General features: G+C 42.1%; 2 protein-coding genes across 2 annotated transcripts; one reads left to right on the top strand and one right to left on the bottom strand.

The window, feature by feature from the left end:
- Positions 1 to 164: 164 nt before the first annotated feature.
- LOC121543265 (sialic acid-binding Ig-like lectin 15) lies at positions 165 to 4,968 on the bottom strand. The gene is made up of 9 exons (XM_045223310.1): positions 4,862 to 4,968; positions 4,016 to 4,411; positions 3,551 to 3,904; positions 3,373 to 3,441; positions 2,760 to 2,804; positions 2,574 to 2,672; positions 2,425 to 2,463; positions 2,088 to 2,156; positions 165 to 1,077 (listed from the first exon to the last, which is right to left on the bottom strand). Exons 1-8 carry the CDS (start codon positions 4,902 to 4,904, stop codon positions 2,125 to 2,127), a joined length of 1,077 nt encoding a protein of 358 aa, XP_045079245.1. The 5' UTR covers positions 4,905 to 4,968; the 3' UTR covers positions 165 to 1,077; positions 2,088 to 2,124.
- A 3,770-nt stretch (positions 4,969 to 8,738) lies between these two features.
- Positions 8,739 to 10,952, top strand: LOC123491690 (sialic acid-binding Ig-like lectin 15). The gene is made up of 3 exons (XM_045223342.1): positions 8,739 to 8,793; positions 9,161 to 9,556; positions 9,759 to 10,952. Exons 1-3 carry the CDS (start codon positions 8,739 to 8,741, stop codon positions 10,178 to 10,180), a joined length of 873 nt encoding a protein of 290 aa, XP_045079277.1. The 3' UTR covers positions 10,181 to 10,952.
- Positions 10,953 to 24,854: the final 13,902 nt, after the last annotated feature.

The following is a 24,854-nucleotide window of genomic DNA, read 5'->3' as shown; positions in this document are numbered from 1 at the left end:
GGGTTCATATAAAATATAACCATGTGGGGTTCATATAAAATATAACCATGTGGGGTTAATATAATAATAATAATTAGAAAAATATATATAAAAAATAAAAATTGTAAAGTGGTTGTCCCACTGGCTATCATAAGGTGAACGCACCAATTTATAAGTCGTTCTGGATAAGAGCGTCTGCTAAATGATGTAAATGTAAATGTTAACAGGTGTTGAACTATAGGCCCACCATCCTATCCCAAGGGGACTGCACTAATGGGACTACCCCATGCCATGCTAAAATAGATTCAGTGTAGTGTATTATTTACATCTTCATGCTTTAAACATCATTATAAACTGGGTTGTTCAAGCCCTGAATGCCGATTGGCTGAAAGCCGTTGGTATATCAGACCATATACCATGGGTATGACAGAACATGTATTTGTACTTTCTAACTACGTTGGTAACCAGGTTAAAATAGCAATACGGCACCTCAGGGGTTAGTGGTATATGGCCAATATACCACGGCTAAGTGCTGTATCCACACACTCCGCAACGGCTAAGGGCTGTATTCAGGCACTCCGCGTTGCGTTGTGCATAAGAACAGCCCTTAGCCATGGTATATGGGCCATATGCCACACCCCCTCGGGCCTTATTGCTTAATTAGACCCCAGACCCACAACACTGACGTATATAGAAAACTATCATATAACTTTAGTGACAAGTAGCTGGTTTTAAATGATTCCTCCATCGATATACAGTATGTTGTAACCTCAAATACACACTATCTGTTCATGTGAATACATTATAAATTAGCTGTTAAAAAAGAGCACCCACAGACACTTATGAAAAATAACCAACTAAGTACAGATGTTAGGCCATTTGGTTCTTGCAACAACAACAAAAATCCTCAAGTCAATGAAGTTACATAACAAAATGGATAGAGATGAAGCAAGACTGAACCCCATCAGGAAAGCAGTTTTTCATTATTCGATGCTTTGCAGCAGTAGGGTTTTGTTTCTGACACACCCCATCCATAAACATCTGTTACCACGGAGACGAGGGCAGGATGCTCTTCTCTGTCACCAGGTCCTGCGACTGCTACAGAGCAGAATGGGAAAGAGTGCTTAGAAAACCTTACCACATAAAGGCACACCCACCCACTCACACACACACACACACTCTCTGACTGAGGTGGCAGATTTATCTTGCGCATACCAGTAGGCCTAGTCTCCATTCGAGCAAGTGAGGCCAGATATGGAGACCAAACCACACCCTAAAAGGACATTACCATGGTGAGCCAAACAGTCTTATGCATCAGCTGTACAATCTTAAGAACCTGAATGAGTTACTCTGTGCATGTAGTCCAGAGGAACTAGATCCTCCATTACACTTGGAGAACATCATAAACACTCTGCAGCCAAAGGAAACCAATACATTTACAAGTACAAACGCACCACACTCTTTCTGCTTCATGGTCCTGCAGGGACGTTTAGTTTCAGAGGTTAGTAAACCATGTGATGCACCACATGGTAAGAACACAGACATGGACCCAAGCGACTTTGGGTCCTTGAAAAATGCTATATAAATACTATGTATTATTATGATTATTATACACCAACATGAGAAAACTCTTCAGTAGTTTGATTACAGAGTTCTTTGCAGAGCCGGTGGTTGACTACAATCAACCACAGCTACACTCAGGTTTTGCCCAGATAGTATCAGCTGGTTCTGTGGTGGTTGAGGTGAGTGACTGCACTTGCGTTCCTCTTGGGGTTCATGTGACTTGTGTTTAAAAGGAACGCTTGACTTTTTGGTAAAAGGAAACCCAGAAGTATAATGATGTAATTGCGCTCCAGAACAATAACAATTGTGACTGAGTAACAATTTTTGTACAATTACAGTAACAACACAATTACAATAACCATTTTTGTGCAATTATGTAATTGCACCTCCATAAGAATAACAATAGAAAAACGGAATCTACCAAATTGTCCCAATGTTGCGAACAATGGCAATAAGATTGACTGCCAAACTCTCATTGATTACTTTTGAAGGTGTCTTGGGAAATGTCTGTCAGAATGAGGGAGGTCAGTTTCAGTATGACATACCTCTAGAGTTACATACTGCTTGTTGTGCCTCGGCTGTTTACCCTATGTTCACAATAGCATAGTGGACACCTAAAACGACAAAGGACAGTATAATCAGAATAATGGAATGACACTGGCATTATATCATGTTATGTCATGTTATGTCATGTTATGTCATGTTATGTCATGTTATGTTATGTTATGTCATGTCATGTCATGTCATGTTATGTCATGTTATGTCATGTTATGTCATGTTAAGGACAGTGCTGGACAGTGCTGTCTCAGCTGTATTATGCAATATGATGCTTTCTTGTGTCACTTCAAGAAAAGCACTATGTCAAGAATATAACGTTTTCACCTTCATCTGGTATGGGGACTCGAGAGCTTCTTTGGGGCGCTTAAAAATAAAACAGGGCAATTTCACTTCAGCAGACTGAGCTTGTATGATCATTCAAGTGGTATACCTATGGAATTCATGGTGCAAAATTGCAATAATTGAGTACTTACATTGAGTGGTGTTGTTCAGTTGAATGGTTGAGTATACCATATTTAGCTCCACGTCGCCATCCTCTGGTGAATCATGTTTATACAACGACTGTCGGCTTTCTGTTTGTGCAGAGAACGACAGTAAGAAACTGTGACACATTACAGATCTGAACCATCAGCAAATATTTTACGGTCTTGTCCACTCACCCATTTCTGAGACATTGGCGTAGATAGAGGATTCACTGACCACAGCTTTAGAAACAGGGAAGTAAAAAGTACAAATGTAAACTGCTGTGACGCACTACGTTTATGACTGAATGAGAGGATATGAAGAGCTATGCTCAGACTCGATACTGGACCCGATCTTTGTTGCCCACTTCTACAGAGGTATAGCTGAGACAGCAGGCAGGGATTGAAGGATACGCGAGAAGAGGGTGTAGAATGGATAGTCAATGAGTGGGCGGTAGACAGAAACAAGTAAAGTTGATGGAGTGGTACATAGGGAAGCATATGTGTGGAGACAGTGAACAACGGGGCTGCAGCTATTCTAGCGATTGAGTGTTGGGCCAGTTCGAATCCATGAGCCAACTAGGTGAAAAATCTGTCGATGTGCTCTTGAGCAAGGCTCTAATTGCTCCTGTAAGTCGCTCTGGATAAGAGCGTCTGCTTAATTACTCAAATGTAAAAATGTTCTGAATAGCCTACCACTTAAAACTGGCTTTCAACTCAAACCCCGCCCTTTCATCTGAGGAAAAATAATTACAGATCAGAAATACTATTCAAAGACTCAGATAGTCTAGAAAAGAGTAAGAACCCTTACCTATAGCAGGATCTGTGCACAACTCAGATTGCTGCTTATTCTTTTCTGAATTGCAGAATCTCAGGTATCCTTTAGGAAAAGACCAGGGATAGTACATGAATCTGTAAATACTCCTAAAATATAATATCTTAATATATCTTTACTAGTATTTATTTTTGTACAGGGATCAATCACCTACCTCTTTTTCTCAGGCAAAATAAAGCCACCCCAAGGAGCAGCAGCAGAAGCAGGACCCCACACACAGAGAGGGCTACAGTCAGAGCAGTGGGTCCAGGGGGGAACCGTCTCTCTGCCCTCCCCAGGCTGTTCTCTGCCATGCAGGTGTACACTTCCTGGGCGAAATAGGGGATACAACTGGTCCACTGAAATGGGTGGGTTTCTATGGTGCTGACGCCAGGGTCTATTTTGCTTTTAGAGGAGGAGAACCAGGTGATGGTGGGTGGTGGGTTCCCCTCAACTACACACCTGAGGCTCCCGTTGCCTGGGCCGGAGGACGCCTCTACCCAAAACAGGCTGATAATCTGGGCCTTAGCTAGGGACAAAGCACAAACCTTGCATGAGTATCATTGTGGTAAAGCGTTTCATTTTCCTAGACCCTCAATAAAAAATATTTTATTGCTGACAACATAGTGAGACCCATTACCCACGATATTGAGCTGTGTGCCGCTGGGAGTCTGCCATTTTCCACTAAGCCAGTAAAAGTCCAGCTCCACTCTGCAGAAGTATACTCCATTGTCTGTGACCGCCAAATCTCTGATGAGGAGAGAGAGATCCCTCTGCTTAGGGTCTCCTTTGACTGAGAAGCGCTGGGATTGGTCAGCGACTGAACATTCATTAAGTCCCCCATTAGTAACATTTGTCACCTTGCACTGGAAGAAGGTCATATCATGGAATTGTCTGGCAATCCACTGAACTGTGATGTCTTTGGAGTAGTCTTGTTGCTGGGGATGGGTGAAGGAGCAGGGTAGGACCACATCTCCTCCTATGGTGCCATTCACTACAGGGGGCACTGTCATGGACCACTGATGTGAGAGGGTGCCTAGTGGAAGGAATATTAGTTAACAAATGGTTAGAGAAATGATAGAAATCAACCATATTAAGGATATTTCATGTTTGTTTTTCTGATGGTCTCAAGTGTTTTTAAAAAACTTGTATTCTAATTGGTTCAACTGGCAATATATTGTATTCTAATTGGTTCAACTGGCAATATATTGCATTCTAATTGGTTCAACTGGCAATATATTGCTCCTTGTTGATATTCTGTTGCACTTTATTTAAACAAACTTCAGAAACCAAAGGATCAACAAAGGATCTCTTATGAAACTGTATAAACATATAATCATCAATATTAAAATAAAAAAGAGGGATAATTCCTTTATTCCCGAATTACTGACTTCTATTCAAGAATGATAAAGCTTAAATAGGAAAGTTTCACCAAAATGAAAAACTGAATCTGAATGTAAATACCTGAAACAGGAGTTTAGCCTACCTGTAATGACAGAGAAGAGAGAGAAGAGTTGAGCCAGCAACATCCTAAAGGTAATCAAATATACGTAGCCCACTAGCACTGGAGAGAAAGAAAGAGAAGTCACACAGAGGAATTTCTACCACCACAATGCCTCAAATCAGATAACAGAGTTGTGAAATGTAAGACATGAGAATAGCCATTTCCTGTTTAGCTACAAAAGTGCTTACTGTGAAATAAGTATGAGGGCTTGGCTGAGCAAAACTGCATTAAACATGCAAGTGTATTATTTATTTAAGCCTATCTGTGAATTGAAGATATTTTTCCTGAGCCTCTTTACTTGCTATCTATTGTAGCAAGCATTAAGACTGGAACAATTGAGGACCTCCGTTTAGCGTAGTGAGAATTGAGAAATATAATAGGCCTACAGTGCCTTTAGAAAGTACTTTTTCCACATTTTGTTGTGTTACAGCCTGAATTTAAAATTGATTAAATTGAGATGTTGCGTTACTGGCCTACACACAATACTCCATAATGTAAATTTTTACAAAATACACTGAACAACAATATAAACGCAACATGTAAAGTGTTGGTCCCATGTTTCATGAGCTGAAATCAAAGATCCCAGAAATGTTCCATACACACACATCTGTTTACATCCCTGTTAGTGAGCATTTCTCCTTTGCCAAGATAATCCATCCACCTGACAGGTGTGGCATATCAAGAAGCTTATTAAATAGCATGATCATTACACAGGTGCACTTTGTGCTGGGGACAATAAAAGGCCCCTCTAAAATGTGCAGTTTTGTCACACAACGCCACTGTGACACTCTGGCTCTATGGACTTTGATATTTGAGCCAGGGTTGTTTATTTTCGTTTGTTTGGGTGTATTTCTATGTTGGGGATCTAGTTGTTTCATTTCTATGTTTGGGTTTTGTGCTTGTTTAGCCATGTGACTCCCAATCGGAGGTAACGAGTGTCAGCTGTCGGCTCGTTATCTCTGATTGGGAGCCATATATATTCTGTGTGTTTTCTCCTTTGTTTGGTGGGTTATTGTTCCAAGTTAAGGTATTGTTCCAGTGTTGTATGTTCTGTCGGTGTCACAGAGGACTTCACGTATCGTCATTTGTTGTTTTTTCGTGGTTGCTTTAATTAATAAAGTCATCATGTTCACTCCACGCGCTGCGTATTGGTCCGCTTCTTCAGACGATCGTGACAGCCACAGATGTCTTAAGTTGAGGGAGCATGTAATTGGCATGCTGACTGCAGGAATGTCCACCAGAGCTGTTGCCAGAGAAATGAATGTTCATTTCTTTACCATAAGCTGCCTCCAACGTCATTTTAGAGAATTTGGCAGTACAGTATGTCCAACCGGCCTCACAACAGCAGACCACGTTTATGGCGTCGTGTGGGCGAGTGGTTTACTGATGTCAACGTTGTGAACAAAGTGCCCCATGGTGGCGGTGGGGTTATGGAATGCGCAGGCATAAGCTATGGAAAGCGAACACAGTTGCATTTTATTGATGTCAATTTGAATGCACAGAGATACCGTGATGAGATCCTGAGGCCCATTGTCGTGCCATTCATCCTCCGCCATCACCTCATGTTTCAGCATGATAATGCACTGCCCCATGTCGCAAGGATCTGTACATAATTCCTGGAAGCTGAACATTTCCAAGTTGTTCCATGGCCTGCATACTCACCAGACATGTCATCCATTGAGCATGTTTTGGGATGCTCTGGATCGACGTGTACGATTACGTGTTCGAGTTCCCGCCAATATCCAGCAACTTTGCACAGCCATGGAAGAGTGGGACAACATTCCACAGGCCACAATCAACAGCCTGATCAACTCTATGCGAAGGAGATGTGTCGCGCTTTGCATGTGGCAAATGGTGGTCACACCAGATACTGACTAGTTTTCTGATCTACGCCCCTACTTTTTAATTAAGGTATCTGTGACCAACAGATGCATACAGTATCTGTATACCCAGTCATGTGAAATCCATAGATTAGGGCCTAATTTATTTATTTAAATTGACCAATTCCCTTAAATGAACTGTAATTCGGTAAAATCTTTGAAATTGCTGCATGTTGCGTTTATATTTTTGTTCAGTATTCTTAAGAATGAGAAGCTGAAATGTCTTGAGTCAATCAGTGTTCAGTCCCTTTGTTATGACAAGCTTAAATAAGTTCAGGAGTAAAAATGTGCTTAACAAGTCACATAGTAAATTGCATGGATTCACTCTGTGTGCAATAATAGTGTTTAACATGATTTCTGAATGACTACCTAATCTCTGTACCCCACACATACAATTATCTGTAAGGTCCCTCAGTCGAGCAGTGAATTTCAAACATAGATTCAACCACAATGACCAGGGAGGTTTTCCAGTGCCTCGCAAAGAAGGGCACCTATTGGTAGATGGGTATAAATAAAGAAAAAGCAGACATTGAATATCCCTTTGAGCATGGTGAAGTTATTAATTACATTTCGGATGGTGTATCAATACACCCAGTCACTACAAAGATACAGGAGTCCTTGCTAACTCAGTCGCTAGAGAGGAAGGAAACCGCTCACTGATTTCACCATGAGGCCAATGGTGACTTTAAAACAGTTATAGAGTTTAAATCAAATCAAATCAAAGTTTATTGGTCACAAACACATACTTAGCAGATGTTATTGCGGGTGTAGTGAAATGCTTGTGTTCCTAGCTCCAACAGTGCAGTAGTATCTAACAATTCACAACAATACACACAAATCTAAAAGTAAAAGAATGGAATTAAGAAATATATAAATATTAGGACAAGCAATGTCGGAGTGGCATAGACTAAAATACAGTAGAATAGAATACAGTATATACATATGGAATTAGTAAAGCAGTATGTAAACATTATTAAAGTGACTAGTGTTCCATTATTAAAGTGGCCAGTGATTAAAGTGGCCTGTGATAGGAGAAAACTGAGGATGGATCAACAACATTGTTGTTACTCCACAATACTAACCTAATTGACAGAGTGAAAAGGAAGCCTGTACAGATCAAAAATATTCCAAAACATGCATCCTTTTTGCAATAAGGCACTAAAGTAAAACTGCAAAGAAATTAACTTTGTCCTGAATACAAAGCGTTACGTTTGGGGCAAATCCAACACAATACATTACTGAGGACCACTCCTCATATGTTCAATCATGGTGGTGGCTGCATCATGTTATGAGGACTAGGGAGGTTTTATGATTTAAAAAAAAGAAACAGGCAAAATCCTTTCCAACGGACAAATTCACCTTTCAGCAGGACAATAACCTAAAACACAAGGCAAAATATACACTGGAGTTGCTTACCAAGAAGACATTGAATGTTCCGTTTTTGACTGAAATCGACTTGTAAATGGCTGTCTAGCAATGATCAACAACCAACTTGCTAGGTGCAAAGCTCTTAGAGAGAAAGACTCAAACCCAGAAAGACTCACAGCTGTAATCGCTGCCAAAGGTGATTCTAACATGTATTAACTCAGGGGCTTGAATACTTATCAAATCAAGATATATTAGTATTTATTTTTATTAATGTATTTTTTACAATTTTTCTTCCACTTTGACATTGCAGATTATTTTGTGTAGATCGTTGACCAACAATTACAATGAAATCTATTTTAATCCCACTTTGTAACACCACAAAATGTGGAAAAAGTCGAGGGGTGTGAATACTTTGTGAAGGCACTGTATATGCTGTGTTGTGTGTATAGGACAGTGTGCTAGATGAGGGAAATACTCTATAGGAACTCATATGAGCTGTACTGGAATGACTGGCAGTCACAGGACAGGGTGTCTGAGAAACAGTGAGTCAGGTGAGGAGACAAACATAGAATCCTCACTGTATACTCTATCCTTAACATAGCAGACTTAGCATGGACACCCGGTCACTCTGCAGAATGGTGAATCTCCTATTGTGTTTCATGGAAGGTAAGTAAGCCACTGATTGACTCGCGACTACAGCATATGTGGATCAAATATTTGTCAGACAAACTGTGGGGTCACACTCTTCAGAGATACAGCAATTTTGCACTGCTTTTTTTCAGAAGTGAATGGAACACAGAAAGCAAAGTTAGATCAAAGTGAACTTATTTTTTCTTTAAGTCTGTTATTCCTTTCTCATTTTCAAAGCATGACCGATTTGGACACCACTATCAGATTGACATCTTGCTTACAGGAATACAGAATGCTTCCAGTTTTCAGAATGTGTTTTTAAACCGTAGTTTGAGTTTGATTAAACATACTACAGTTCTCAATCTGTCCTGAGCATTAATAGCATGTGTTCTGACACATCCAGCCCTGGGCGCTGCTTCTAACGATGACGGCTGGTCCATGAAGGTTCAGATGGAGGTGCGTGCCATGGAGGGCTACCCGGTGGTGCTGCCTTGCTCCTTCACCCACCCCCACCACACGCTGCACTCCTCCCTGCAGGTGGTGTGGCGGCTGGGCCACGGCCAGGGCTCTACGGTGCTCTACCACTGCTCCTCTCCCACCGGGGCCAGGACCTGCCAGCCAAGTCCCCAGCAGGACCAGCGCTACCGCATGGAGGGGAACCCCCGAGACCACGACCTCTCCCTGCGCATCAACAGTGCCGCCCTGCAGGACAACGGACGCTACTACTGCCGCGTGGAGGTGCCCGGACACGCACACAGCAGCTACGAGGATAAGATGGGCACACGGCTTAGAGTGGAGGGTAGGGGGATTCTGTATATGATGAGTACACTGTAGAATGTAGTACTACACAGTTTGTTTTAGACCATAAAAGCAATCTAATATGTCAATTCTATATGTGTTTGTCCGTTTGTCTAATTGTAGATGGATTCATGCTTATTTCATGGATATGATTGTAATGATTGGGTGTCTCTGTTTGTGTTTGCCATGGCTTTCATGGTTAGCTGCCCCACGGATCCTGGGGCTGTCAGTGGAGGGTAGTGAGGACACTGGCTACAGGGCTCAGTGTCGTGTCCAGGGCTCCCCCCTACCTGATGTCCAGTGGCTGGGGCCTGACGTGCTCCTGGAGGGCTCCGACATCTCTCCCCTCTCCCAGGAGTCCCCCGGGCAACACCACACCACCAGCCAGCTCCGGGATGTCCTCCCTGGGCAGCAGTACACCTGCAGTGCCTCCAACCCCCTGGGGAAGGACCAGGTCACCCTGTACGTGCTGCCCCCCAGGCAGGTGCAGGTCTCTGGGGAGGCCCCTCCTCTTCTGCTCCTACTCTCCCTCTCCCTGGGGTTCAAGGTGCTGCTGCTGCTGGGGATGGTAGTCTGGCTGCCACAGGGAGGAGGCCCGGCATGGCTCAGATGCTGCTTCAAATGATACACTGTTTGCATATGCATGCACGCACGCACACATACACACTAATCCAAATGTTTTAACTTCTCATACATTCTTCCATTTGCCTTCAATAAACAATACATTATTTGACCCATTTGCGTGTAATTAGATCCCACCTCATTCCCTACCAAGGGTTTATATGTAATGAATAGACTGTAAATCATTAGTTTATTGTTTATGAATCTAACTCATTAGTTGAAATGTTGTGATAATCTATTTGTCAAGCCTCAAAATGGTGGCTACACACAAAACCGCTGTACATGTAAAGGTGAGGAGGGTATATTTATTGTGGTTATGGTGGTTTAAAGAATACAGCAGAAGCATAGCTTCTTACACAAATATGCCACATTTAATGTCATTTAATGTAATATGCCACATTTAATGTAACACCATTGACATAGATGGGTTGGCTGACAACGTCATGGAAATGCACGTGCGTCGATGTGGCCGGAAGCCGTGCTTTGTTATGATTCTGAATGGTCAGACAGCTAGCAACAAGGACAAGAAGCTGCCATGTGGGGAATAGTACTGTAGTTGAGCAAGTTTTTATCTTGTTCTTGATACCATGTCTTGTTTTGAGGTGTTTTGACTGATTTCCTGTCTATGCTAATATGGCTCAAATTCGCTATCTAGGTAACCAATAACTGTAACAATGTATTTGAGAGACAAGTGCTCATTGTGCAAATGTATTTGTTTTGCTATAAACATTTGGACATTAAATATAGTTTACATTTTGTCAAAGAGTCTAAGCCAACCACGTCTGTTTCGTGTCGGTTTTGCTGCTAAACAACCAACCCATTTATAGCATTTGCAAAAGGAAAACATTTATCTAGTTAACTCCTCAGTATTTCAATTCATATGTTACACCTTATCAAAGACTTTACATAAGACAACAAGAGATTAAAAATATGCTTTATTTCATAGATTTCTGATACAATCAGGTTTGGACCTGTAATTTGAATAACAAGTAAAAACAATCTCCCTTTTATTTGGCAAGAAGTCCTAGATCAGAGACATCAGAATGAGTTTATCCAGATATATGCCTCAACTCCAAATATGGAAAAGATCAACACCAGACTATTCCTTCTCAGTTTAAATCATTCTGCATTGAGACATACAGTATAGCTGTCTAGAGAATATGTATTATGCGATGCCCTTCATAAAGGGGGCTTGAATCTAGTGAGTATAATGTATGAAGGGCCCTACCGAAAGGGAAGTGGTCAAGTATAGAGCTCTACTCAAGGGGGAAGTGTAGTGGCTTTCTGTAGCAGACGGCTGGGAGAGCTTCACAGCAACTCTGGTCGCTCCAGGTATAGTTTCCCTGGGGGTCCAGCGTCATCATGGTACACTGGCCCTGCATGGGGGTCCCTGGCTCGCCCTTGGCCCAGTGAGTGAAGGACACGGCAGCCTTGCTCAGCCAGTACCACTGCCCTGTCAGTGAGCTCCTACGGAGGCCTATCCACACCTGACCCTGACTCTGTGTCTGTGTCTGTGTCTGTCCCTGAGCCTGGGTCCCAGACTCCCTCAGTTTATTGGTCACGTGAAGTAGGAAGTCTTCTGTGTTCAGGCTGACCAGACTGTAGCCCTGGTCTCGGCAGTACTTCAGAGACTCTGGCCAGCCACCCTGCTCGTCCCCAAGTGACACAACCTCTGGCCTCAGCAGACAGCCCTTAGAATCTGTACACACATACACAGACACACACACACACACACACACATACAAACGCGCACACACACACACAGAGAGAGAGAGCGAGAGAGAGAGAGAGAGAGAGAGAGAGAGCGATTAATATATTACTTGAAAAATACTTGCATACAACAGACACACAGACATGAATGATATGCATAATTCACAGCAATACAACTCAATGAAACCTCTACAACACCATACCTGGATCTGTGCTGAGGCTGGCAGCTGGATTCCCAAAAAACATGCCGTTTGCCTCTCCCAGGTAGTAAGCGGCCATTTTGGAGGAACTATGCCAGATGACATGCTTCCTGTATTCTGTTCCAAAGTCAACGAGTGCCCAGGAGTACTCTGTCCCCATCATGGGAGTCCATGTGACGTCCAGGGCGGTGTTCCCCTGATGCACCCCCTCTGTCTGGGCTGTAGGGGCTACTAGCAGGGCCTGGTTCTTCACGGCGTTGAGGGAGTGGAGGAGGTAGCAGGAGGAGAAGCTATGCGTTGGGATGAGGCTGAGTAGCAGGCCTGGCCTGAGGAGGGTGAGGGAGACAGGACTGGAGGTCTTGACCAGGGAGGAGCCATCAGGGAGGAAGGGATTGAAGGGCAGCTCGTGGGAAGACTGCAGCTGGAGGAGCTCTGTGGGGGGTCCGCTGAGTAAACTCACACTTTGGTTGGTCGTCAGCAGAAAGGTAGTTTCGTTCAAAGCTCCATTCTCCAAAGAGGGGTGGACGAGGTATTCTGACCCCCAAGCTGTGACGGGGTACAGAGGGTTGAACAGAAAACTGCAGGTGCAGTTAGTTGCGACAGCGCATGCGTGGCTGTACAGAACCGCCACGGGGTGGTCGGCAGACACGTGTGGCTCTGGCAGTGATCTATTGAGCCAGAGTTGAATCAGTTGGAACGGCTGGAGTGAGACCGTCTCGTCCTCACCTGCTTGCCCTGAGATGGTGACCTCGTTAGTTTTTTTATGGTTTATGATGATGAGCCTAAACAAATGGTTCCCTGGGTCTATTTGAGGCTGAGTGGGCTTCATCTCAGGTATAAGGGGGACATGGTACTCTGTACCCAAGCTCTCCACCGGTGGGACTACCATGGTCTGGATGCTTTCGCCTCTTTGGCTGATGGCAAGGACACTGATGTTGTTGTTGCTGGTCACCTGGATTGTGTTGTTGGAGAACTTTGACCTCTTGAGTTCTGCCTCCTCCAACCTGTGTAAAACACAACTTCCTCTCCTGCATTCAGGTTCCTAGTATCTGTGTAACCCTGTTCCTTTATGGTAACTGTTACCGTGGTGCCACTATGTAGGGCTGTGATTACAACTCTGTTGTCAGGCTGAGTGGGATGGTAAAAGGCGATGTTCTCCGGGAATGCAGTGATGAACTCTTTGCCAAAGCTATGAGGAAAAGAGAGTGCTGTGGACGCTAAAGAGGGGTAGAAAAAGCTGAAACATCAATTTTCATATACAATCAAAACAATTCTGCTCCAGGATAAGATAATTTAATCAACAAAAATCCTAAAATGTGTCAAAAGACTTATGAGTCTGTGTTCCATATTGTTGAACTAATAAAGGAAATTGTATTTTAGGTGACTATGTGCTGTTGATGACAGACGGGGCGTACTACAGGCCTGATCGGCCTGTCTGTTTTCCCTTCATTCAACACAACAGGCTCATCTCAATAGTCTAAAATGGCTTCCTCTCCTATTCTCCTTTCTTTCATCTGCACTGATCTGAAAGGACAGGATAGGTGAAAGCTATATGGTGGATGCAGTAATCTGAAAGGACAGGATAGGTGAAAGCTATACAGTGGATGCAGTAATCTGAAAGGACAGGATAGGTGAAAGCTATACGGTGGATGCAGTAATCTGAAAGGACAGGATAGGTGAAAGCTATACAGTGGATGCAGTAATCTGAAAGGACAGGATAGGTGAAAGCTATCGGTGGATGCGTAAACTGAAAGGACAGGATGGTGAGCTATACGGTGGATGCAGTAATCTGAAAGGACAGGATAGGTGAAAGCTATACGGTGGATGCAGTAATCTGAAAGGACAGGATAGGTGAAAGCTATACGGTGGATGCAGTAATCTGAAAGGACAGGATAGGTGAAAGCTTTACGGTGGATGCAGTAATCTGAAAGGACAGGATAGGTGAAAGCTATACGGTGGATGCAGTAATCTGAAAGGACAAGATAGGTGAAAGCTATACGGTGGATGCAGTAATCTGAAAGGACAGGATAGGTGAAAGCTATCACGGTGGATGCAGTAATCTGAAACAGGATCGGTGATGCAGTAATCTGAAAGGAGAGGATAGGTGAAAGCTATACGGTGGATGCAGTAATCTGAAGGGACAGGATAGGTGAAAGTGATACGGTGGATGCAGTAATCTGAAAGGACAGGATAGGTGAAAGCTATATGGTGGATGCAGTAATCTGAAAGGACAGGATAGGTGAACGCTATATGGTGGATGCAGTAATCTGAAAGGACAGGATAGGTGAAAGCTATACGGTGGATGCAGTAATCTGAAAGGACAAGATACAGTGAGGGGAAAAAGTATTTGAGCCCCTGCTGATTTTGTACGTTTGCTCACTGACAAAGAAATGATCAGTCTATACTTTTAATGGTAGGTTTATTTGAACAGTGAGAGACAGAATAACAACAAAAAAATCCAGAAAAATGCATGTCAAAAATGTTATAAATTGATTTGCATTTTAATGAGGGAAATAAGTATTTGACCCCCTCTCAATCAGAAAGATTTCTGGCTCCCAGGTGTCTTTTATACAGGTAACGAGCTGAGATTAGGAGCACACTCTTAAAGGGAGTGCTCCTAATCTCAGCTTGTTACCTGTATAAAAGACACCTGTCCACAGAAGCGATCAATCAATCAGATTCCAAACTCTCCACCATGGCCAAGACCAAAGAGCTCTCCAAGGATGTCAGGGACAAGATTGTAGACCTACACAAGGCTGGAATGGGCTACAAGACCATTGCCAAGCAGCTTGGTGAGAAGGTGACAACAGTTGGTGCGATTATTCTCAAATGGAAGAAACACAAAAGAACTGTCAATCTCCCTCGGCCTTGGCCTCCATGCAAGATCTCCCCTCGTGGAGTTGCAATGATCATGAGAACGGTGAGGAATCAACCCAGAACTACACGGGAGGATCTTGTCAATGATCTCAAGGCAGCTGGGACCATAGTCACCAAGAAAACAATTGGTAACACACTACGCCATGAAGGACTGAAATCTTGCAGCGCCCGCAAGGTCCCCCTGCTCAAGAAAGCACATATACAGGGCCGTCTGAAGTTTGCCAATGAACATCTGAATGATTCAGAGGAGAACTGGGTGAAAGTGTTGTGGTCAGATGAGACCAAAATTGAGCTCTTTGGCATCAACTCAACTCGCCATGTTTGGAGGAGGAGGAATGCTGCCTATGACCCCAAGAACACCATCCCCACCGTCAAACATGGAGGTGGAAACATTATGCTTTGGGGGTGTTTTTCTGCTAAGGGGACAGGACAACTTCACCACATCAAAGGGATGATGGACGGGGCCATGTACCGTCAAATCTTGGGTGAGAACCTCCTTCCCTCAGCCAGGGCATTGAAAATGGGTCGTGGATGGGTATTCCAGCATGAAAATGACCCAAAACTCACGGCCAAGGCAACAAAGGAGTGGCTCAATAAGAAGCACATTAAGGTCCTGGAGTGGCCTAGCCAGTCTCCAGACCTTAATCCCATAGAAAATGGTTTGAGTTGCCAAACGTCAGGCTCGAAACCTTAATGACTTGGAGAAGATCTGCAAAGAGGAGTGGGACAAAATCCCTCCTGAGATGTGTGCAAACCTGGTGGCCAACTACAAGAAACGTCTGACCTCTGTGATTGCCAACAAGGGTTTTGCCACCAAGTACTAAGTCATGTTTTGCAGAGGGGTCAAAAACGTATTTCCCTCATTAAAATGCAAATCAATTTATAACATTTTTGACATGCGTTTTTCTGGATTTTTGTTGTTGTTATTCTGTCTCTCACTGTTCAAATAAACCTACCATTAAAATTATAGACTGATCATGTCTCTGTCAGTGGGCAAACATACAAAATCAGCAGGGGATCAAATACTTTTTTCCCTCACTGTAGGTGAAAGCTATATGGTAGATGCAGTAATCTGAAAGGACAGGATAGGTCAAAGCTATATGGTGGATGAGATGTATTTATTGAGATGCACCCAGTTTGTATTTTCCTCAGCATTTACAGCATATCTAATGACAGAGTAACTTTGTAAAAGGACATAAAACACAGTCGTGTAGAGAGATACTGTATGGGATTGGCTCACCTGAGTCAAAGGCTGCCAGGACCAGGAGAATGACTGGCACCACTCCCATGGTTGTGATGAGGGCCAGGGCCGCTAAAGCCAGATGGGGGCAGGGGGTGTGCCAGATGGGTTGTGGAGCTTGGCAGGTAACTGGGCTGTGAATGGAAAGAAGGTCTGTCAGGCAAATTGTTTGTTAATGTGTTACAAATTCAGAAACATAGCAAAGCAGTCCTGTCATCTAATATTTATGTGGCCGTTGGTTGTGGTTGTTTAGGTACTGTACGTTTAGGTAGCACCTTTGGTTAGGCACACTGTGGGTTGTTTACATATCAACCAAATTCCCTCAGCCCAAATTTGACCATATGCTTTGGCAAAGACAACATTGGAAACAGGAGGCCTACAGGCCAACTCCTGTTGTTACCATGGCAGGTCTGTGAGGACAGGAAGTAATTTGCGTTCTGTCATTTGAGAAAGGTGTGTAGCCAAAGTTGATGGTTAAGGCTAGTTTCAACATAAATAGGCAGTAGCATAAATACTTTGACTGAAAACGATTGAGCCTAAATTTATCTGTGACAAGTGAATTCCAGCCTTACTCCTCAGACTATTTAAAAAAGATTTTTTTCAGGGTATTAAATACTAAAGTTAATACAGTATATACACTGAGTGTACAAAACATTAGGTAGACCTTCCTAATATTGAGTTGCACCCCCTTTTGCCCTCAGAACAGCCTCAATTTGTCGGGCATGGACAGGGATGCTGGCCCATGTTGATTACAATGCTTCCCACAGTTGTGTCAAGTTGGCTGGATGTCCCAATGTTTTGTACACTCAGTGTATATTTAGGTATCTCCAAGAGAGCAAAATGTTTTAGTGGCCCCCCTTTTAATAATAATAATAATAATAATAATAATAATAATAATAATAATAAGCCATTTAGCAGACGCTTTTATCCAAAGCGACTTACAGTCATGCGTGCATACATTTTTGTGTATGGTTGGTCCCGGGGTTCGAACCCATTACAAGCGCCGTGCTCTACCAGCTGAGCTACAGAGGACCACTTTTGACAACGGAGTGAAACATGTACGCTTTAAAGTACATTTCCTGCAATTCTACACATTTTGCCATGGGGCTGAGAGACAATTCTGCAATTCTATAAGAAATTCCATGCAATTCTACAAATTTTGTCATGGAGCAGAGACATTTCTTCAGTTTTAAAGCACATTTCCTGCAATTCTTCCCATTTTGCCATGGGGTGGAGATTTATTTTTAGCAGTTTTAAAGCTAATTTCCTGTAATTCTACACATTTTGCCATGATTTATGCCTTGTTAATGATTTCTGAGTGAGTGACTAACAAAATCAATGGGGGCCCCCTGGAGGTCAGGGCCCCCTGGAGGTCAGGGCCCCTGGAGGTCAGGACCCCTGGAGGTCAGGACCCCTGGGCATGTGCCCTTCGTGCCCGGTCGGTATTCGGCCATGATTACTACAAGTTTAGATAGCTGGCTAGACCAACTTACCAATCTAAAGATTGTTAGCTGACATGGCTAATTGAATGACAAAACAAGAGAAAAACTGCTGAAGCACAACAAAATTTTGAGCTTGCACCTTGTGTATTCTACTATTCTAACTCTCAACAGTAAAGTTGTGACCCCGACTGAGTTCGGGGACCCTAAGTGACCACTTATGAGCCGGCCCTGGGGATCTCTTCAGAAATAAACATTTTCATAAGCAGCACTCTTGTTCATTCCTTTCCATATACTATCTTTCTTAATTATTTTTTTTATTTAAACATTATTACAGATGATTTATACACAATAGTTATTTAACAAGATTTAGTTATTTAAAAAAAGTTATCAAACATTGGTATGCTACATTTGTAGAAGCATAAAGACAAAGTAAGTATCCTCTTACCTTCAGGCAGAAACACTCTTCACCTTCCCTCAGTTTACTCACTCTAGTCAAACTCTGTCTTGCTTTTTCCTCCTTGGAAACACTGACACATTTCACAGTCAAACTCTTGACATTTGACAACTCTTTGCATTGGAAGCAGACAGAGGCCTGGAAGACTGGGATGTGTGTGTGGGTGAAAGGTGAAAGGTGACAGAAAGGGAAGGTTTTGTTAAGTAAAATGGTCATAGCACCTGCACTATGACACATTCAATTCCATTTCATAGCTTGTTGCCATTACTACATGCCGGCACTCTGATGTTGAAATACATATCTTTAAAAATAATGTTGAAATTCAGTTTCAAATCATTTTAAATAACTGAAAATGAAATGGAGTCAATCCCACCTGTTTTAAATGCTTGTGCAACATTGTCTTCATCATGCATGACACAACTGTCGTTTTTGTGCCCCTAGTCTACCAGGTTGAAGTATATTATAGTATAACATGGTGGTGATTGGGCTTTATTTTAAGGGGTTTCTTACCATCAACACCAAAAAGTTTACCACAAATAGTCACTTTGAATAGTAAATGAGCATTCAAATCATTGTGCACACAATTTCCATAGAAGAACCACAAACCAAACTGAATAGTAATCTCAAATATCTGAACACTTAAATCTGAATCTGTGCAGAGAAGCCTATTTGGTATTAATAAGGGGAACCAGATGTAGTCACTAGAATAGAGGGACTCAACACCGACTGCTGCTTCATTTTAAAGTGGCAATATGCATTTCGAACAACAAAGCAGACACCCCACCACTGAGGGACGGGGCTGGAGAAATGTAACCACTCAAATTCATGGACAGAGCTATGGATACAAGGACTGACCATCCATGATATCAAAATTATAGTTTTAACCATGTTTTGAGGTTATAACATGGTTACATTTATATTGTTTACAAACAAAGGACTAAAACAAGCTTTTGGTTTCTGATGGGGAATGGCAGTTGAACTAAGCTCATGAAGCATTTCTAAGTTATATTCTTGAAGAGTCAATGGCTATATTCATTTAAAAGTAAAAAATAAAAACTGAATGAAGCAACGGCAGATTGCCCCTTTAAATCAAAATAGTGACTTTCAGTCTGCAATGAGCTGTATGTTTTGTATGCATTTTAGTGTACTAGCAGATCAGTGATACAATAACACTTCCGTTTATCACCAAGCAATGCAGCGACAACAACTTGTCAATGATTGAGGCCAACAAATACTGCTACAATGTAGTAACCTTTATTGCTTTCCGTTAACAATTTCATTTCCATTATAAAACATTTTTTTAATGTTGCCCCGGCAGGTAGCTTAGTGGTTAAGAGCGTTGTGCCAGTAACCAAAAGGTCGCTGGTTCTTATCCCCGAGCCGACTAGGTGAAAAATCTGTCGATGTGCCCTTGAGCAAGGCACTTAACCCTAATTGCTCCTGTAAGTCGCTCTGGATAAGAGCGTCTGCTAAATGACAAAAAAATAAATAAAATAAAAATAAGAATATTACAGATACCATTCATTGTACAGTTTAAGAACAAAGCATTAAAAACTGAAAACAAAATGGCAACATGAGGCCAATCATATCCACTTGATAGGGGAATTAAATGTCTAGTCACATGGTGCTGAAAGATCGCCTGTCCTCAGTGGTCGTCACTGGTTTCTGAGTTTCACATAACAGTACTATAGCACAGTTTATTCTGTGTTCTATTGTTGTACAGCGTAGGGAAGATGCTGAGAAAAGGCACCTTGGACAGCTCTTAACAAGCTCCCCAGTAGGCTGTTTCCTAGTCCCAGCCTGCTTAAGTACTCAACTATCAAGAGATCATGCACACCAAGCCAGCGCAAAGTCAGAAAGAACAAGTACGTACATCAATTTCAAAATATTCATTATGGGGCCCATAATTACCCGGAGGGCAAAAGAACAGCTGTTAAAGCTGTTCATTTCTAAACTGTATCATAGGATACTATGACGAGAACTGATGCACCTTTTCTTAAAATTACTTTTTTGTGTCATCAAGGTGTTTAAAACACTGGCAACTGATGCTCCTTTTCTTGCTTGCCCGTTTAGTACTCTGGCCCTGACTCCACAGTATTACAATTAGTACAGTAGGTTGTACCTTATCAAAGACTTAACATAAAACTACAGTAGATGAAAAATATTTAAAATTTCTGATCCAATAAGGGTCGGACATGTAATATGAATAACAAGTCAAAACAAATCCCATTTATTTGCCCGAAGAAGACCTAGATCGGAGACATCAGAATTAGTTTATCCAGATACAGTACATGCTTAAACTCCAAATTAATGGAAAATATAAACACCAGAAAATGACTTATCAGTTTAAATAATTTTGGATTGAGACAATGTATAGTTGTCTAGAGTTTATATACAGTGCATTCGGAAAGTATTCAGACTCCTTGACTTTTTCCACATTTTGTTACGTTACAGCCCTATTCTAAAATTGATTAAATAAATAAAAACCCTCAATCTACACACAATACCCCATTATGACAAAGCGAAAACAGGTTTTTAGAAATGTTTGCAAATTTATTACAAATAAAAAACAGAAATACCTTATTTACATAAGTATTCAGACCCTTTGCAATTAGACTCGAAATTGACCTCAGGTTGATCCTGTTTCCATTGATCATCCTTGAGATGTTTCTACAACTTGATTGGAGTCCACCAGTGGTAAATTCAATTGATTGGACATGATTTGGAAAGGCACACACCTGTCTATACAAGGTCCCACAGTTGACAGTGCATGTCAGAGCAAAAACCAAGCCCTGAGGTCGAAGGAATTGTATGTAGAGCTCCGAGACAGGATTGTGTCGAGGCACAGATCTGGGGAAGGGTACCAGAAATATTCTGCAGCATTGAAGGTCCCCAAGAACACAGTGGCCTCCATCATTCTTAAATGGAAGAAGTTTGGAACCACCAAGACTCTTCCTAGAGCTGGCCGCCCGGCCAAACTGAGCAATCGGTGGAGAAGGGCCTTGGTCAGGGAGGTGACAAAGAACCCAATGGTCACTCTGACAGAGCTCTAGAGTTCCTCTGTGGAGATGGGAGAACCTTCCACAAGGACAACAATCTCTACAGCACTCCACCAATCAGGCCTTTATGGTAGAGTGGCCAGACGGAAGCCACTCCTCAGTAAAAGGCACATGACAGCCCACTTGGAGTTTGCCAAAAGGCACCTAAAGACTCCCAGACCATGAGAAACAAGATTATCTGGTCTGATGAAACCAAGATTGAACTCTTTGGCCTGAATGCTAAGCGTCACGTCTGGAGGAAACCTGGCACCATCCCTACAGTGAAGCATGGTGGTGGCAGCATCATGCTGTGTGGATGTTTTTCAGCGGCAGGGACTGGGAGACTAGTCAGGATTGAGGCAAAGATGAACGGATCAAAGTACAGAGAGATCCTTGATGAAAACCTGGTCCAGAGCGCTCAGGACCTCAGTCTGGGGTGAAGTTTCACCTTCCAACAGGACAACGAACCTAAGCACAGAGCCAAGACAACGCAGGAGTGGCTTTGGGACAAGTCTCTGAATGTCCTTGAGTGGCCCAGCCAGAGCCTGGACTTGAACCCGATCAAACATGTCTGGAAAGACCTGAAAATAGCTGTGCAGAAATGCTCCCCATCCAACCTGACAGAGCTTGAGAGGATCTGCAGAGAAGAATGGGAGAAACTCCCCAAATACAGGTGTGCCAAGCTTGTAGCGTCATACCCAAGACTCGAGGCTTTAATCGCTGCCAAAGGTGCTTCAACAAAGTACTGAGTAAAGGGTCTGAATACAAATGTAAATATGATATTTACGTTTTTTATTTTTAATAATCTTGCAAAAATTTCTAAAAACCAGTTTTTGCTTTGTCATGATGGGGTATTGTGTGCAGATTGATGAGGGGGAAAAAACATTTAATAAATTTTAGAATAAGGCTGTAACATATCAAAATGTGGAAAAAGTAAAGTGGTCTGAATACTTTCCGAATGCACTGTATATCTTATGATAAACAAAAAAATATAGTTTTAAGTGAAAAGTAGGCGTTGGTCTAAAGCCGAAAAAGAAAGGAAATTCATGAGGACCACAATGCCTATTTCACCCATGCTCTACCAAGGTTTTCCAGCACACAGTTTTGACCTACTACAGTAGCTATGTTGGTCTGTTGTACTTCAAACATTGTGCATGCAGGTTGCTTAGGATTCAAACCTTCTCAAATAGCCTAATTCATACTCTTAGAGAAGGTACTCCCACAATAATGTGATTTGTACTGCATACAAGTTAAAGTATTGGATTAATCACACACCCCACCATTCCCATTCCAGTACTTTAAGTGGTGCCTGCCTTTATTTCCTTAACCCTTTTTATTTAGCAATATGTCATTGAGAAAAAATATGTTTAATAAAATATTTTTTGGGTCAGTAGGTGCCTAACATAACACCAGGTGGTGGTGTGTTGGACACAGTCACTCATATATAGATGTCTATAGAGCCTGTCTGCATTCCTGATTTCTGTAACCATTAGCTTACCTGTGTTATATTGACATAAGCTCAGAAAAGCCTGTGTTGCAAACATGGTTGTGTTTTATCAATTGCTGTGCTGATCAATGGGCAGTTCATTACCTCTGTCAAATGAATATGTAGCTTAAAGTTGCATGTATTTGTATTATTTTAGCAATAAAGATAGTGACGCTACAATATGTACGGGATAATCAACAAGGGGCTATGCGTTCTATGGAAAATAATGAACGACGCACTAGCGAAGTGGAACTAACCTTCCATGGAGTTGCATTATTTTACAGAGAATGCATAGAGCCCCAAGTTGATTATCCCTTTTATACCAAAAATCGCTCAAACATAGAACATGTAAGAATTACCTATAGCCATTTAATTCTACCGTGCTGATATACCGTGTGTTAGTGAAATAATGCACTCTAGAATACCCTTCAAGCAAATGAGAAACGAGTATTCAACAATGCCAAGGTATAATACACATTTACAATAGACCTATATCTACAAATACATACAGACTAATGGTATATATTATTTTAATAGCAGGACACTGTAAAGTCCATTATTCCACTGAAGAGTATGATTTCGGCTGTTTGAGAAGGTTTGAATCCTAAGCAACCTGCATACACATTGTTTGAAGTACAATATACCAACATAGCTACTGTAGTAGGTCAAAGCTGTGTGCTGGAAAACCTTAGTAGAGCATGGGTGGAATAGGCATTGTGGTGCTCTTGAATATCCTTTATTTTTTGGCTTCAGACCAATGCCTACTTCTCACTTAAAATGTAGTTATTTGTTTTTACACTGGAAGGTGATTACGCAACATTATTAATACAACATAATACAGCAATACAAGTCAAGTAAAAATGCACAATAATGACAAATGGAAACAGAAATAATGTAGTTATTAGTATTTATTTAATATCAAAAGCTGATTTCCCAGAGGGAAGTAAAAAACCAGAAACCCATTTAAGCCAATATAGAGTAAACTTGAAAACATTCCCTGATCTCTTCTAACAAGACAATCGAGCAAGCTCCTGGAAAATACACAAATAATCAACATGTAGCCTATTTACATACATTATTGACTGTCACATTGGATGGCTCAGAGAGTAAGGCATACAGTGGCACAAACTGCTCAGTGTTCTGCGCCAGCAGAGGTGCTACTTCTCCCACTGACATCCTAGTCATCCACCTCGGTGGAAATGACTTGGGATACACCAAGAGGACGGCACTGGTGCGGCAGATGCGCGGATTTAGAGGTGGTCATCCGAATGTTTCACAGGACAACGGTGCTCTTCTCTGATATCGCCAAGCGGAGGAGCTGGCTGTTCCAGTGGGACCAGAAGATAAACAAGTGTATAGAGAAGGCCTGGGGCTCCGTCAATCAGCTGGTGTACGCATTTCAGGGAACACAATCCACCACCCTGCCATTAAACATTGTGTCCCTGGGCTATACCGTAGGCATCTGACGGATGAGGGCAACGATGTATTCCTTGAGAGTTGGTCTCTCCAGTCTCCACTGGCTCTCCAAGACACGAGCAGTACTACACAGACACCTGTTCCATGTCAGATATAGAGTTGAAATGTATTACATTTTGAGTTTGCATCCCAATATTACACTTTATACACATCACAGAAGACTGAAAAATTACAAAACCGTTTGACATAGAAACACCTTTATTTCTATAATGTTGATTAAATTATGAAAAAATATTAATAACATTCCACCCATGAGGCCACTAGAGGGCGATTTGGTCATTTGACTGCAGGAAAGGGTTTTAATTTTGAAGGTTTTTGTGAAAGCCTTTCCATCTACCAGAAGCTTTTTCAGCATCATCCTAACATATCATCCTAAAGGCTATCCAAAGTGGTAGCTGAGCGCACAGCACAGAAAGACGGGGAATTCTCGTTGCCTCTTCAGGAAGTTACAGGAAATACGAATCACTGATGCATTCTGTTCATGTCAATACATTTAGTTGATTCTCTACGAAGTTCAATACATTTATTTATATTGTTGAATTCCGTTTTGTTGTCTGGATTGCGTGATTCCGTTCGCATTCTCCATATCGTGGATTTTATATGGCCCTATAAGAGCACCTAATCATTGAAAATAAGCACACGGGAAGGCGCCGGTCGGGTGTTGGGCGAAGGCCACGGTGGGGAAGATGGCGGAAAAGGAAATAAGGAAGAAAGTGGAGCATATTATGAATAAACATGGAGTGGGGGATTACACA

This window comes from Coregonus clupeaformis, chromosome 10, assembly GCF_020615455.1.
Source record: "Coregonus clupeaformis isolate EN_2021a chromosome 10, ASM2061545v1, whole genome shotgun sequence".
In the NCBI taxonomy this organism is placed as follows: domain Eukaryota; kingdom Metazoa; phylum Chordata; class Actinopteri; order Salmoniformes; family Salmonidae; genus Coregonus; species Coregonus clupeaformis.
This window is presented reverse-complemented; position numbering and strand designations above follow the sequence as displayed.

Coding starts and splice junctions, on each gene's coding strand:
- LOC121543265 (XM_045223310.1), bottom strand. CDS start 4,904: ATGTTGCTGGCTCAACTCTTCTCTCTCTTCTCTGTCATTACAG. Junction 4,412..4,861: donor TCTCTTCTCTGTCATTACAG/GTAGGCTAAACT, acceptor TCCTTCCACTAG/GCACCCTCTCACATCAGTGG. Junction 2,157..2,424: donor AGTCCCCATACCAGATGAAG/GTGAAAACGTTA, acceptor TTGTCGTTTTAG/GTGTCCACTATGCTATTGTG.
- LOC123491690 (XM_045223342.1), top strand. CDS start 8,739: ATGGACACCCGGTCACTCTGCAGAATGGTGAATCTCCTATTGTGTTTC. Junction 8,794..9,160: donor CCTATTGTGTTTCATGGAAG/GTAAGTAAGCCA, acceptor TGACACATCCAG/CCCTGGGCGCTGCTTCTAAC. Junction 9,557..9,758: donor CACACGGCTTAGAGTGGAGG/GTAGGGGGATTC, acceptor TTTCATGGTTAG/CTGCCCCACGGATCCTGGGG.